The sequence below is a fragment of the Vicia villosa genome, linkage group LG2, assembly GCF_029867415.1.
Source record: "Vicia villosa cultivar HV-30 ecotype Madison, WI linkage group LG2, Vvil1.0, whole genome shotgun sequence".
NCBI lineage: Eukaryota > Viridiplantae > Streptophyta > Magnoliopsida > Fabales > Fabaceae > Vicia > Vicia villosa.
In genome coordinates, this window is record NC_081181.1 from 4530513 (window position 1) to 4546135 (window position 15623).

Sequence of the window (15623 nt, forward strand, 5' to 3'; positions counted from 1 at the left end):
GCTAATAAATAAATAAATAAAAAAGAATAGAGGAAAAAAGAAAGAAAAAAAAAGAATTTGTATAATAAAAAAAAATTAATATTAATTAGGAAATACTTAGCTCTGCTGTGTGGTGCATGGCTGAGTGTCTATGGTGGACCAGCACCTTCTCCCACGTTGGATCTGAGTATCTGGTAATCTGATGGTGATCAGTTGACGACGCGTGGTTTGCAGGCGTGGGGAGGTGCACTGGATCGGTGAAGGGATAATTTGTAAAAATAAATGTCTGCGCCAGGGTTTGAACGCAGGTCATGTACCTTAACTTATTCCTTCCTTAGCCAAGCGTGCTGCACTCAATTAGTCATTATAGTAACACATCCAATTAATAATATATAAAACAAGAACCTGAATGGACCAAGTCACATGACATTGACGTGGGCCCCATTATTTTGCGCTTCATCCAATGAGAAAGGAGGGAGAACGTTGACTGTCCAATAGCCATCTTACACGCGCGGAAAGAGAGTTTAGGAGGTGGACCAGCGAACGAAGCATTGCCACGTAACAGTCAAAGTTTCAGGTTCCTATTCATCTTCTTCTCAAAGCTTTCCTGCGGATTTTGTTGTTGAACCTGCTGCGGTTTTACCTGCGATTATTCCTTCGTTTTTTCTGCAACTTTAAAACTCAAAAACAACACGTCAAATATGCAAAGAAAGGCGCCTAGATTGCTTAAACCATACTCCCTGAGTTTGATGGTGGTCTCCGTTTGGACCTTAGGTGCTTGTATCAATGAAACCGAAGCTAGAAACACTTGTGCCCTAGCTATGGTGTATTGAGTTCTAGCCATGGAAGCTTGCTAACGATGCTTCAAACCTGTTCTAATACATCTTAATGAAACGTTAGCAAGGTTAGTTTGATCAAAAACACGATGAAAACAAGAAAACGAATCTCACATGATTTCACGCAAACTGAGTTCGTGGAGCATGTGTTTCAGTTCGCCTTGGCCATTGCTTGGGACCTATACTTACTCATGGATGTCTCAGAAGATCGTTTGATTCCTCAGAATTTCTTGAATATGGCCATGGCTTGAAATTCGATTTTGCACCTTTCTTTGAAATCCTTGTTCTCTTAAAACCCTAATGTTCTTCACCAAATTTTCGTCCCCCTCTTGTATGGATGGCTTGGAGTATTTATAAGGTTTAGAATTAGGTCAAGAGTTGCTTGGAAAATAAGTTTGATTAGTAAGAGAAAGATTGGAGAAAATTTGATTGAAAATTGATATTGAATCTTTCTATTTTTGCCCAATATTGATTCCATTTGTTTCAACTATTATTTGGTCAATTTAAGAGAATATATTTGATTGAAAAATCAAAGCAAATAATATTTCACATTTATTTTACTATTTTATATAATTTATTTATGATTTAAAGTGATAAAACCATAAAATAATTAATAAAATAATAAAAATAACATGACTCTTGTTTTTAGGGCGTGCATGGGCTTAAGGTAAGGATTGGATGGAAAGAACATAGGCCCATTTAGAAATATTTGGAGTTTTGGACCTTTTCTCTTCATGTGCACCCTTGAAAATCAGTGAACTTGTACACCCTGACATTTCCTCATACTTCAATATTTTTCCAAGTTCTTGGATTTTTTAGAAACCTTAGAGAGTCCTCTAACCAGTGTCTTTGGTCTCATATCAAAATGATTTTCCATGCTCCTTGTGTGTCCTTTTGAAAAAAGTGGCTTTTTGTTGACTTTTGAAAAGGACCTATAATGTTTTGATCCATATCTCTCAAACCATTGACCTATGAGCTTTGATTCTTGTACTATTGGATAGAGGAATGAATTCCCTTTAAAATGAGCTTTGGTGGGAATTTTTCTGATGAAGTATGAATATTTGGTGAATTTTCAAAGTTTGGTTGACTTTTTCAGCTCATGCCCAAAATAGTAACTTTTGACTTTTGACTCTTCTGATCTTTCCTTGCATCATCATGATCAACCCTTGATCAAATGATGATTTTAGGGTTATAGGGATGTTGCTGACCTTATGGAACCACTTTGAGCCCTTGATTCAGTGATTTTTCTTTGAATGAACCAAACCCTAATTCAGAGCCTTTGTATAGGAGAGTGTGCTTTGGAGCTTTATGTATTGATATGAATCTGTGTAAGAGAAATTGTGTGGGCAAATTTTGGGGTATGACAGCTGCCCCTGTTCAATTATCTTAAACCTGAAGATGTAGAGTGGTTTGTATGCCAGTCGGTATCTGAAGGTGGAAGATGATTGAACACTAGAATACCAAGAAATTTGCCCTAGCTGGAGTAGGGACTTTTGTCGGAGATGGGCTTAAAGATGCCATCTGGTAGTTGTTGGAGTATGGATTGTTGCAAAATTTCTGCTTTTGTTGTCTTCTTTTTTTTTGAATGTTGAGGAACCGTCTGAGGTATCGACTCAAGTCTGAATTGGATTATTTAAAGGAACCGTCAAAGGTATCGACTTAAATTCTAAGCATATCACTGAGGCACCGTCAAAGGTATCGACTCAGATATGAAGGTAGATTGTATAAGGAACCGTCAAAGGTATCGACTTACATTTGAAGTAGATCGTTAAGGAACCGTCAAAGGTGTCGACTTAACTCTACATTGGATTATTAAGGAACCGTCAAAGGTATCGACTTAATTCTGGAAGGTTGTTAAGGAACCGTCAAAGGTGTCGACTTAACTCTTGATGTGGGTTGTTAAGGAACCGTCAAAGGTATCGACTTAACTCTGGATGTGGGTTGTTAAGGAACCGTCAAAGGTATCGACTTAACTCTGAAGCATATCATTGAGGCACCGTCAAAGGTATCGACTCAGATATGTAGATAGATTGTATAAGGAACCGTCAAAGGTATCGACTTATATCTGAAGTGTGTTGTTAAGGAACCGTCAAAGGTGTCGACTTAACTCTTGATATATCAAGGAACCGTCAAAGGTGTCGACTTAATACTTGAAAATAGAGGTAGTAGTATCCTGAAAAGTAGAGGTTAGTTTTCTTATGTCATGATGCATATGTTTATGTAATGAGTATCTCAAAATAAATGAGAAACTTCATATGTTATGGATTTGTTATGCAGTGATGTATGCGATGTATGTTTGTGTCATGTGGTATGCGAATATGATTTATGTTATCTTCGTCGAGAAAATAAATCTCTATGTCTTTGTGATTTTGACGTCTGGTCTTGTCTTGAAGATGTTTAGCTGGGGATTTATGACTTCTGCTTGGGGATGAATAGTAATTTGATGGATCCTGACTGGGGATGAAAGATATTAGTAAGCCATGTTGGAGAAGAACAAAGTGTCGGTGGTGTTGAAGATGTCAACTCTGTTAGGGATGTGATTTTATGAACCTGGCTCTGCGGGGATGTGATTTTATGAACTTGGCTCTGTGGGGATGTGATTTTATGAACCTGGCTCTGTGGGGGGACATGGGTGTCTTGAGAGTTGCCCCTAGTATTATAGCACTTGTCATTCCTGGATCTGTGTTGATTAGAGCGTGCCAATGAGTGTTGATCGAAGATGTCAAACTGGACTTGCATAGATTTGCCCCAGTTAGCAGGAACTTTGGTAAGATTCGCCTCGCGAGGACTTTATGAAAGGTACACTATGGGTGATATGCTCCCAGCGCTCATAGGCTCAAGACAATGTCCCATGTTGATTGGGGGGTATCTTTAGATATACTTGGATGCGTGCCCCTGATTGCTCGAGTAGCTATAAGAGATTCTCGGAATCTTGACTGATTGCCCCAGATTGATCGGGAAATAGTATGAAACCCACTTGGGATATATGCCTTTGACTGTTTGTCATTTGAGAGATTCTTGGAATCTTGACTTGATTGCCTCAGATTGATTGGGCAAAACATGTCATGCCCCTTGTATACGTAAGAGACATGGCTTCTTGGAGTGATTTTGTTTGTCGGGATAACTTTTAGTCATTAGCCATACCCTGTGCAAATTTATTCTGATGCTAACATTTGAAATTACGTAGCAGAATATGTTTAATAATGAATTCATGAGATGCAATGCATACGTCTGTCTTGAGTTTTTGAAAAGCATTAAAACTGGAGATGTAAAATCATGATGTTTATAAAAACATGATGTTTGTAAAAAACAGGATATCAACTTAACATTTGTAGTAAACCTTAAGGAGTCGGGATACCTTTCGGTGACAGTATGCTTTCGAACTAACCATGCTTCAATTAGGACTTTCAAGGGTTGTAACGTGGCTTGGTTCACGGTTTAAGAAACAAAAGGATAAAGGCTCAAAGTTTGATTGTACCCACCCCTCTTCGTGATGATCTTCAGTCCTAAGCTCAGTTAATTCAACTTATGCATTCAGGTTCCAAGAGACTTTTGGATTTGCACCTTTGATAATGATGATGGTTCACAAGCAAAGAGAACTTTTGAGATGGCAGTCACTTCTTCCTTTTGGTAGTCACAACTTTGAGTTGTTCAAGAATTTATTGACTTCTTTTTTTTCATCTTTTTGATATCCCTAACTTTTGCCTGAACTGTCTATTTTGAGCTTACAGTCAGCGGGATGCCTTGATTTTTGCCTAAGTCTTCTTTTTGATTTTTGACTTAGCAGGCTTTTCTTTGTATATATGTTTTTTCCATTTTTTTTTTAAAGATATTGACTGCCTTGTTTACTGATTGATGAACCATCATTGTCTTTTGATTGACATTTCCAACACTTCTTTGATGTGTGCAGATGAACGCTTGCGATTGAAACCTTTGTTGAAAGGTGTATTGGATGATTCTCTTAACATAGAATGCACAACCAAATTAACTGAGAACTACCCTGCCCCAGGTTATGATCGAGGGTTTTGAATTAGCACGAGAAAGAAACTTCTACTTCTTAGGCTCAAAGGGGTTGACGAGGGATTAACATCCTTATATCTCCACTGTTTAGGATTTGAAACAATGCCTGTACATCGTCAGCATAGTCCATTCAAAAGCATATTGTGTGAGGTTGCGGTATCGTTTTCGTCATCCTCCCTTAAAAGGCTTACAGCTTAGCAGGAGTTGAATATCACACAACATATGCAAAGTAAAGACATAATTTAAAATGAGTGATAGCGAAATAATTAATTCAAGACAAACATATGCAATGCACTGATGATGATTATTAAAATATATAATGTCTATCATAATTCGAATGTTTAAACAAATAGAATAGAAATTGCTAATGAAAGTAAAGCTAATGATTAAGAAGTTCATCCACTTCAGACATTAGTCGGTCTTGTCGTGACTAGGCATAGGAGCGATGATCACCACAGGAGTTCTCGGATGGTTGAATTCAATTTCTCCAGCATCGATCATGTCTTGAATCTTGTTTTTCAATGACCAGCAACTATTTGTATCATGACCAGGACTATCAGAGTGATATGCACATCTCATATTAGGATTATAGCTACGAGCAAAAGTACTAGGATTCTTAGGGGGATCCTTTAAAGTGATCCACTGCGACTTCAGTAGGAGTTGCAATGATTGAGCCAATGACATATTGATCTTTGTGAATTGACGCTTAGGTACATCTGACTTGCGTCTTTGTTGCGGAACTGGTGTAGAGACCAAAATTGTCCCCACAGATTGGTTTTGTTCATAGCGACCTTTCTGATTGTGCTCAGCATTAGTCAGGTGAGGTTCTTCAGATGAGTTGAAGGCAATGATCTTGCAATCAATGAGGTCTTGGATCATGTGCTTCAACGGTCCACAATCCTCTGTATCATGACCAGGACTGTTTGAATGATAAGCACATCTTGCATGGTACTTGTACCCAGGAGCGGGATTAGTAGGAAGTGAATATGAAGGTAATAAGGTTATCAAGTTCTGGTTGAGCAGTTGTTGCAGAACTTGAGACATCGGCATGTGCAACGGAGTGAATGATCGCTTGGGTTTGGATTTCCATTTACCTTGACCATCTTGTTGCCTATGTTGATCCTTCCCCTTCTCGATCAGAAGTGCCTTTAGTTCTTCTTGCCCCTCGGCCAAGTTAAAGATCATCTCTTGGGATTGGTTGTTCTGAACTTGGAGATTTTTGATAGATTGTTCAAGGTCCATGATGCTGAAATAAACAGCGAGGGAGGATGAGAGACCTATTGTAAGAAATCTGTTATGCGATGTTATGAATGCAAATGCAATATTTTCAAGGATCTTTTAGGAATTTAGTTAGCAACTTTAGAAAATGATTTGACCGCGTCCTTATTTGAAGAAATCTGAACTTTGTCTCTGAACGTCTTTCTTTGAGAATCAAGCTCACCATATCGAGTGGGTCATCGCCTCTGATTCGGGACACTTCTGAATTTGAAGATACATGGCTAGAGGAAAATAAATCCTCTTGCCCCTTGATAGGTACTGAGTCTTTTAATTGGAAGGCATGCGGCTTGAGGAAAATAAATCCTCTTGCCCCTTGATTAGGAATTTAGTCCTTGATAAGAGTACCTAGAATTGCGCGCCCTAAATCCCTAAGATCCTTGAAAGGGTTAGTTAAATCATGTTATGCTTATGATGTCATGATGTCATGATGTCATGCGAATGCAGTTCATTAGTCATAGTGTGAGATAGTAAGGACAAACAGGTCCTCTCAACAAAACCTGCGAGGAAATGAAAGTTAGTAGCAAACACAAACAAGTCACACAAGTCACACAATTTTTGGCTTAAGGCTTGCATGGAGTCTGATCAGGTGACCTTCCCAAGGGTATTTCTATGGATAAGGAGATTTCAACAACGGGTTCTACCAAGTGACCCAGAATTGTCAGCCCCCTCTAAAGCACCCTCGAACATGGTACATGCATACCACGCAATGATACTTTAGGAAGAAACCTATCTGAGCTGTAGTATCGGGTAGCGACCATGACTTGGCATGCACCAAGAATAGCCCTCCCACTACGTTCCTAAAAGTCAGGATGGGTTAAAGGTGACTAAAGGTCCTTGAGCTCCGACGCACCCAAAGATACATGCATAAACCTCTCTCATGCAAAAGAGGTACACAATAACCAGTGGAGGCCTAACTCAAGCGTGAACTTCATTTTGACCAACCCCAAGCATGCACAAGGGGGGTCTCCATGACTATGCCACTCCTAATCTTAAGTGTTCTTGAATCCGGGAATAGGATTCGTCCTTCAATTTTCCCAAAACGCCCCTGAAAAATAAAACAAACAAAACAAACAATAGAAAACATTTAAGTGAATCCTAAGCTTTTAAGGTAACCCCTCTTTTATCGGTATTTCCCCAGCAGAGTCGCCAGTTCTGTAATACGGTGAACTGACTTTTTATCGATCGAAATGTCGCGGTTAAGCAAGAGTCGCCACCGACTTTTATTTTATCCAAACTAAATCAGAAAGGCAAAAAGAAACAGAAAAAAACCTTTTTAAAGAAATCTAAGTTCGGGGGGTAATTTATGCAAAGGGAAGGTGTAAGGCACCCTTTACATCCATGGTTTTCCATGGGCTCTTAATTGCTTTGCTTGCTCGTTTGTTTAGAGAATGTAGATGAAAGAGATAGGGACTTTAGCTTGTGAATAAGCGTTGCCCTTTTGAAAAATTATGAGAAAGAATATAATAAAAAGGTTTGAGCATTGCAAGGCAATTAGGGGCAATTACCTTAAACTCAGATGATAGGTCTCTTTTTAGCCTTTCAGAATGAAAGGGTCTATCCTTGCCATAAGAGGGCAGGAAGCCTTTCGTTTGGAGGTTGAAGGGTCATCGAAGCATCCTTGCCATAAGACTGTCCCATGCCATAGAAGGGCAGGTAGTCTAAGGCAAGGATCAGAATAAGCCATTTCGTAGGCAGCCAGAAGATACCTCAGCCTTTCTTCGTAGGCAACTTCCGAGGGTCGAGGTCATTTTTGTGTATCGAAGGCAGCATCATTTAGGGTCGTATGACCTTTTAATTATCGAGGCAACAGGCTGAGGTATCCTCGTATTCGAGGGACATGGCTTATTCTGCAAAAAAACACGAAGGCAACAGGCAACAAGGCAACAGAGAGGTTACCCCAAAAGGGTGCGTGTGTGCAACAATCACGTGGTTATGTTCAGATATTTATCTTTTAATTAGTTATTCTAATTCATTTTAAGGCTTGCACTCCCTAAGATTACTAACCACGCAATAATATAAAGCAATAAAGGGGAAGGGGACAATGAAACCAGCGGATCCCCAATGGGGTTTGACACAAGTAATAATAATAAAAGGCATAAAATAAAATGAGGTTTAGGGTTACCGATGACGTAGCTTTGGCAACTGATAAACCTGAAAAGGCAAATAAATAACAAAATTGGGTGAGTGTATGACTAATTCAAAGGCGGGCGGGGGTAACCCTAAAAAATAAAGAGTAGATAAATAAAGATAAAAAACAATGATCAAATAGGCGAGGGTACTTAGCTTTGATTCGATTTGATCTGATATGGTTAATAGGGCGCCTTTAAGGTTAACCCTGAAAAAATTAAGAAAGAAGAAGAGAAATGTTAGTGCATTTACTGATCTAACCCTGAACCTAAAAGGGTTATTTAAGAAAACTTATTGTGACCTTAAAAGGTTCATAAGGTTAGAAACGCGTTAATGGACACCACCTACCAGACTAGGGTTTATAGATGAATCAGGTTAACAAACCTAAAACCTAATTATTAATTTTTAATTAATTAAGTATGTACAAATAATAATTTTAATTGTTCAAAACAATTATTAATAAAATCGGGGAAAATCGAGTTTTCGAGTAAAACAAATAAATTATAAACTATTTACATAACTTATGATAAATCTTTAAAATAAATAAGAAAACTTATGCTAATAAATAAATAAATAAAAAAGAATAGAGGAAAAAAGAAAGAAAAAAAAAGAATTTGTATAATAAAAAAAAATTAATATTAATTAGGAAATACTTAGCTCTGCTGTGTGGTGCATGGCTGAGTGTCTATGGTGGACCAGCACCTTCTCCCACGTTGGATCTGAGTATCTGGTAATCTGATGGTGATCAGTTGACGACGCGTGGTTTGCAGGCGTGGGGAGGTGCACTGGATCGGTGAAGGGATAATTTGTAAAAATAAATGTCTGCGCCAGGGTTTGAACGCAGGTCATGTACCTTAACTTATTCCTTCCTTAGCCAAGCGTGCTGCACTCAATTAGTCATTATAGTAACACATCCAATTAATAATATATAAAACAAGAACCTGAATGGACCAAGTCACATGACATTGACGTGGGCCCCATTATTTTGCGCTTCATCCAATGAGAAAGGAGGGAGAACGTTGACTGTCCAATAGCCATCTTACACGCGCGGAAAGAGAGTTTAGGAGGTGGACCAGCGAACGAAGCATTGCCACGTAACAGTCAAAGTTTCAGGTTCCTATTCATCTTCTTCTCAAAGCTTTCCTGCGGATTTTGTTGTTGAACCTGCTGCGGTTTTACCTGCGATTATTCCTTCGTTTTTTCTGCAACTTTAAAACTCAAAAACAACACGTCAAATATGCAAAGAAAGGCGCCTAGATTGCTTAAACCATACTCCCTGAGTTTGATGGTGGTCTCCGTTTGGACCTTAGGTGCTTGTATCAATGAAACCGAAGCTAGAAACACTTGTGCCCTAGCTATGGTGTATTGAGTTCTAGCCATGGAAGCTTGCTAACGATGCTTCAAACCTGTTCTAATACATCTTAATGAAACGTTAGCAAGGTTAGTTTGATCAAAAACACGATGAAAACAAGAAAACGAATCTCACATGATTTCACGCAAACTGAGTTCGTGGAGCATGTGTTTCAGTTCGCCTTGGCCATTGCTTGGGACCTGTACTTACTCATGGATGTCTCAGAAGATCGTTTGATTCCTCAGAATTTCTTGAATATGGCCATGGCTTGAAATTCGATTTTGCACCTTTCTTTGAAATCCTTGTTCTCTTAAAACCTTAATGTTCTTCACCAAATTTTCGTCCCCCTCTTGTATGGATGACTTGGAGTATTTATAAGGTTTAGAATTAGGTCAAGAGTTGCTTGGAAAATAAGTTTGATTAGTAAGAGAAAGATTGGAGAAAATTTGATTGAAAATTGATATTGAATCTTTCTATTTTTGCCCAATATTGATTCCATTTGTTTCAACTATTATTTGGTCAATTTAAGAGAATATATTTGATTGAAAAATCAAAGCAAATAATATTTCACATTTATTTTACTATTTTATATAATTTATTTATGATTTAAAGTGATAAAACCATAAAATAATTAATAAAATAATAAAAATAACATGACTCTTGTTTTTAGGGCGTGCATGGGCTTAAGGTAAGGATTGGATGGAAAGAACATAGGCCCATTTAGAAATATTTGGAGTTTTGGACCTTTTCTCTTCATGTGCACCCTTGAAAATCAGTGAACTTGTACACCCTGACATTTCCTCATACTTCAATATTTTTCCAAGTTCTTGGATTTTTTAGAAACCTTAGAGAGTCCTCTAACCAGTGTCTTTGGTCTCATATCAAAATGATTTTCCATGCTCCTTGTGTGTCCTTTTGAAAAAAGTGGCTTTTTGTTGACTTTTGAAAAGGACCTATAATGTTTTGATCCATATCTCTCAAACCATTGACCTATGAGCTTTGATTCTTGTACTATTGGATAGAGGAATGAATTCCCTTTAAAATGAGCTTTGGTGGGAATTTTTCTGATGAAGTATGAATATTTGGTGAATTTTCAAAGTTTGGTTGACTTTTTCAGCTCATGCCCAAAATAGTAACTTTTGACTTTTGACTCTTCTGATCTTTCCTTGCATCATCATGATCAACCCTTGATCAAATGATGATTTTAGGGTTATAGGGATGTTGCTGACCTTATGGAACCACTTTGAGCCCTTGATTCAGTGATTTTTCTTTGAATGAACCAAACCCTAATTCAGAGCCTTTGTATAGGAGAGTGTGCTTTGGAGCTTTATGTATTGATATGAATTTGTGTAAGAGAAATTGTGTGGGCAAATTTTGGGGTATGACATTATCTATAGCCAAGACTGGGGAACTCATATGAAGCATCTTAAAGAGGTCTTGGAGCTGTTGTCTGCTCATAGTTTGGTGGTAAACAAGAAGAAGTGCAGTTTTGGCTAGGAATCAGTGGAGTATTTGGGGCATGTAATCACAGGGAATGGAGTAGCTGTTGACCCTAATAAAGTGGTTGGTGTGCTTCAGTGGCCTCAACCCAAGAATGTTAAAGGAGTTAGAGGGTTTTTGGGGCTGACAGGTTATTATCGGAAGTTCATCAGAGATTATGGAAAAATTGCCAAACCGTTAACAGAATTAACTAAGAAAGAGGGCTTTAAATGGAACGAGAAGGCTCAAGCAGCGTTCGACACATTGAAGCAGAGGCTTACGACAGCACCAGTGTTAGCCTTACCAGACTTTTCAAAAGAATTTGTTATTGAATGTGATGCCTCAGGTACGGGCATAGGGGCTATTCTAATGCAAGACAAAAAACCAGTGGCTTACTTTAGCAAGGCTTTGGGAATCAGAAATTTATCTAAGTCTGCATATGAGAAGGAGCTAATGGGTGTAGTGCTGGCAATCCAACATTGGAGACCATATTTGTTAGGGAGGAAGTTTGTAGTATCAACAGATTAAAGAAGCCTCAAACAACTAATGCAGCAAAAAATAGTAACTGCAGAACAACAAAATTGGGCTGCAAAGCTGATGGGTTATGATTTTGAGATTATTTATAAACAGGGAAAGCTCAACAAGGGTGCTGATGCACTATCTAGGGTGCATGAAGGTAGTGAATTGAATACTATGAAATCTCTAGTATCTTGGGCACAAGAAGAACAGATCAAAGCAGAGGTGCAAGAAGATGAGAAATTACAAAGGATCATTGCAGAGGTTCAACAAGATCCTTCATCTTGGCCAGGATACAGTTATAGACAAGGGGTTCTTTTTTATGACGACAGGCTGGTAATTTCCAACAAATCTCAACTCATTCCTATTCTATTACAAGAGTTTCATTCTACACCACAAGGGGGGCACTCAGGATTCTACAAAACATATAGGAGAATGGCTGCAAATATATATTGGGTAGGTATGAAAATCACTATACAAGAATTTGTTAGACAATGTGATATATGCCAAAGACAAAAATACATGGCATCATCTCCAGGTGGTTTGCTGCAACCACTCCCTATTCCTGAACAGGTATGGGAGGATATATCCTTAGACTTCATCACAGGTTTACCAAAGTCCAAACAGTATGAAGCTATATTGGTAGTAGTGGATAGATTATCTAAATATGCACACTTTATACCCTTGAAGCATCCTTATACAGCCCGAAGTATAGCAGAATTTTTTTGTAAGGAAATAGTCAAACTACATGGCATTCCTTTATCAATAGTAAGTGACAGGGACCCTATCTTCGTGAGTAACTTCTGGAGGGAAATATTCGAGTTACAAGGAACCAAACTCAAGATGAGTACAGCTTATCATCCAGAATCTGATGGCCAAACAGAAGTGGTAAACAGATGTTTGGAAACCTATCTGAGATGTTTTATAGCTGACCAGCCAAGGACTTGGGTGACATGGATTCATTGGGCTGAGTACTGGTATAACACTACTTACCATGCCTCAACAGATAAGACACCATTTGAGGTCGTTTATGGTCGACTTCCACCTCAGCTGACAAGATGGGTGCAAGGCGAAACTAGAGTGGCCAGTGTGCAGCAGGACTTGATGGATAGAGATGAAGCTTTGAAACAATTAAAAATTCAGTTATTGAAGGCACAAGAGAGAATGAAGAGTCAGGCAGACATGAAGAGAATTGACAGAAGTTTTATGTCTGGAGAATGGGTGTTTGTCAAGCTTAGAGCCCACAGGCAGCAATCTGTAGTTACCAGAATCAATGCTAAATTAGCTGCTAAGTATTATGGCCCTTACCCAATAATAGAAAGAGTAGGAGCAGTAGCTTATAAACTCAAATTACCTGAAGGATCTAGAGTGCACCCTGTTTTCCATGTTTCCTTATTGAAGAAGGCAGTGGGAAATTACCAAGAAGACACAGAACTCCCAGACTTGTTAGAAGAACAAGTACAGGTCTATGAACCTGAATCTGTACTTGCCACCCGGAAGGTGAAGCAACATGGGGAAGAGGTGAAGCAGTTACTAATTCATTGGAAGGGCAAGACTATGGAGGAAGCTACTTGGGGGGAGGAATTAATGATTAGAAATCAATTTCCGAGATTTGACCTTGAGGACAAGGTCCATTTTGATGGAGGAGGTATTGATAGAACCCAAACAAATGAGGAAGCACCACATCAGCAATTAATTCATTCAGCAGCTAGTGGGGCCAAGCCGTTATTGGTTTATTCTAGAAGAAATGGCAGATTGGGAAATAGTGGCTAAGGTTGTTAGAGATGATGTGACGTGTATCAGAGAGAGAGAGCGTCACAGCATTTCCTTTCCTAGATATAAGGTACGCATCAAAGGAATTGAGAATATTGTACCGGTTGAGCTGTATCATAGACTTATGAAGGGCAATGAAGGTACACATGCTACCATCTGTACCCTGCAAAACAAAACGAGGCATGACAAGGAAAAAATTAAAGAAAGTTTTCAGAACATTCCTTAAAGCTGAAGGCATAAATACACAATACCAATAGATCAAAGAATACTACTTAATAGTACAATAAGATAGTTTTCGGACCAATTCGATAAGCTAAAGGCATATATGCATTTCTATAACATGGAGTGTGGAACTATAAATTGAGCGAAAGTCACAGTAGGCAAATTTGTCAGAATGATTTGTGTTTAAACAAAATTTCAGAGGGTAGGTTATGAAATGTCATCAAAAGGCGGATGAAAGACCATCATAATGTTGATACTTAAATTTCACAAAAATTAAGCAATATCAAAAGTACAGGATAAGGCATCGGCGCCAAGCAGACAAATTGCAATTAAAACCAAAAATTACTGATGAATAAAAATGTAATCAACTGTGTATTGATGACTAGTAGAACAATAACCTCATCACTTGGATAAAGGAAAGTTGATGGCTTCATGTTGTAATAATCTCTCAAGCAACTCAATGGCTTGAACCCTAAAAGATGTAGATGTCCAGTAGCAACTCTCTTAATTTCAGATAGCTCTTTCACAGAAAATATAATATTCTGGCTGAAAACAATATAACAATCTATATTATAATTGTAATTAAAAAAAAGGAGACAACACAAAATCAAAAACATTTGAGGTAGAAGCATGCCAATAGCATATTCAATGCAGTGTCTACAAAAACAACCAGCCTCAACAAATTGATTACATACACTACACTCGTATAATTCATCCAGTGCCAAATTTTCAATTTAAAAAAAAAAAACAAATCCTAAACTACCTATTGTAATATATTGGGACAATTTTAACACTGACATCATCTATTTTAAAAAACCTCCCAACACTCTTTGTTCTCTTTGAGCAACTCCTTACGGCAAGCCGGCGCACTCATTTTAATGCTCTTCTTCCGGAAATTGGATTTATTTTTGCCGTCTGGATACAAAGAGTTTTGAGAAATTTTTAGTTCCCGATAAACTATTCTCAATGATGACTGCCTGACTGAAGGGACTGTAGGGTTGCTATCATTTCTAAATTCAATCAAAAATGTCCAAAGAATCAAAATAATGATATTCAAATAAGATAAAGAAAGAAGAAAAAGATGCATACTTTTTATAAGGATGAAACCGTCTGGTAGATTCTTCCACCAATGCACCCGTATCAGCACAAATGAAACTTCTTTCACTTGATAGGAGGTGCAATTAGATATTTTAATTAGTAATATAATGTTAGTTGTTATTTTATTTTGAATGTTTGGTTGAATTGGGCTTTTAGTAGTGTTTGAGCCTTTAAGTTTATTATCATTAAAAGTACTATATATTGTAGTCTCATTGAGACATTAGGTATAAAAGAAATGAAATGAAATTTATCTTTATTCCTTTTATTTTATTTACTCATTTTAATGTTCTTCCCCTTTTCTAGTAGAAACCCTATATTATTAGTTTGATAGGAATAACTTCCTATCAATTGGTGCTTTCATTTTCGATCTCACTTCCGCTTGAATTCATGACAGTACTATTGTTTGATGGGAAAGAAGATGCATATTGGTGGATCCTTTGTTTTGAGAAATTTTTTAAGGAGCATGAAACACCCGAGTCATGGAAAGTTTTGAAAGCTGTTAGAGCATTGCGAGGTTCTGCTCTCGAATGGTGGATATGGTGGTCTCGTATTCATCGCCGATCTACTTGGGATACATTTACAACATCACTATTATTGCACTTCAAACCAGAATGGCAACACCTTTTACCGATAATTGATGAGGAAATGGAATCAATGGAGTCCATGGATCCAATATCTGAAACTGTTGAAGAGGACGTAGTAGAATCATCATCATCGGATCTGTATGACGAGGGAGAGGAATCTGCTGAAACTTTAAAATCTCAGACGAAAAAGACAACTGCGACTGTTTCGGAACAACACTATTTTCCTCCTTCCAATTCAATCGCAGATTTCGAAGTGGAAATGGAATTGGGGTCGTTTGGAAAATATAATGATAATGAAGATGATATGGATCTAGATTCACAAACTCCTGTTCCTTTGATTTCCATCGTTGATAACAGTCC

The 15623-nt window shown here is 38.0% G+C and overlaps 1 protein-coding gene across 1 annotated transcript; it reads right to left on the reverse strand.

The window, feature by feature from the left end:
• Positions 1–13385: 13385 nt before the first annotated feature.
• On the reverse strand, positions 13386–15040 carry LOC131648483 (ATP-dependent DNA helicase 2 subunit KU70-like). The gene is made up of 5 exons (XM_058918236.1): positions 15018–15040; positions 14671–14745; positions 13980–14127; positions 13461–13522; positions 13386–13413 (listed from the first exon to the last, which is right to left on the reverse strand). Exons 1-5 carry the CDS (start codon positions 15038–15040, stop codon positions 13386–13388), a joined length of 336 nt encoding a protein of 111 aa, XP_058774219.1.
• Positions 15041–15623: the final 583 nt, after the last annotated feature.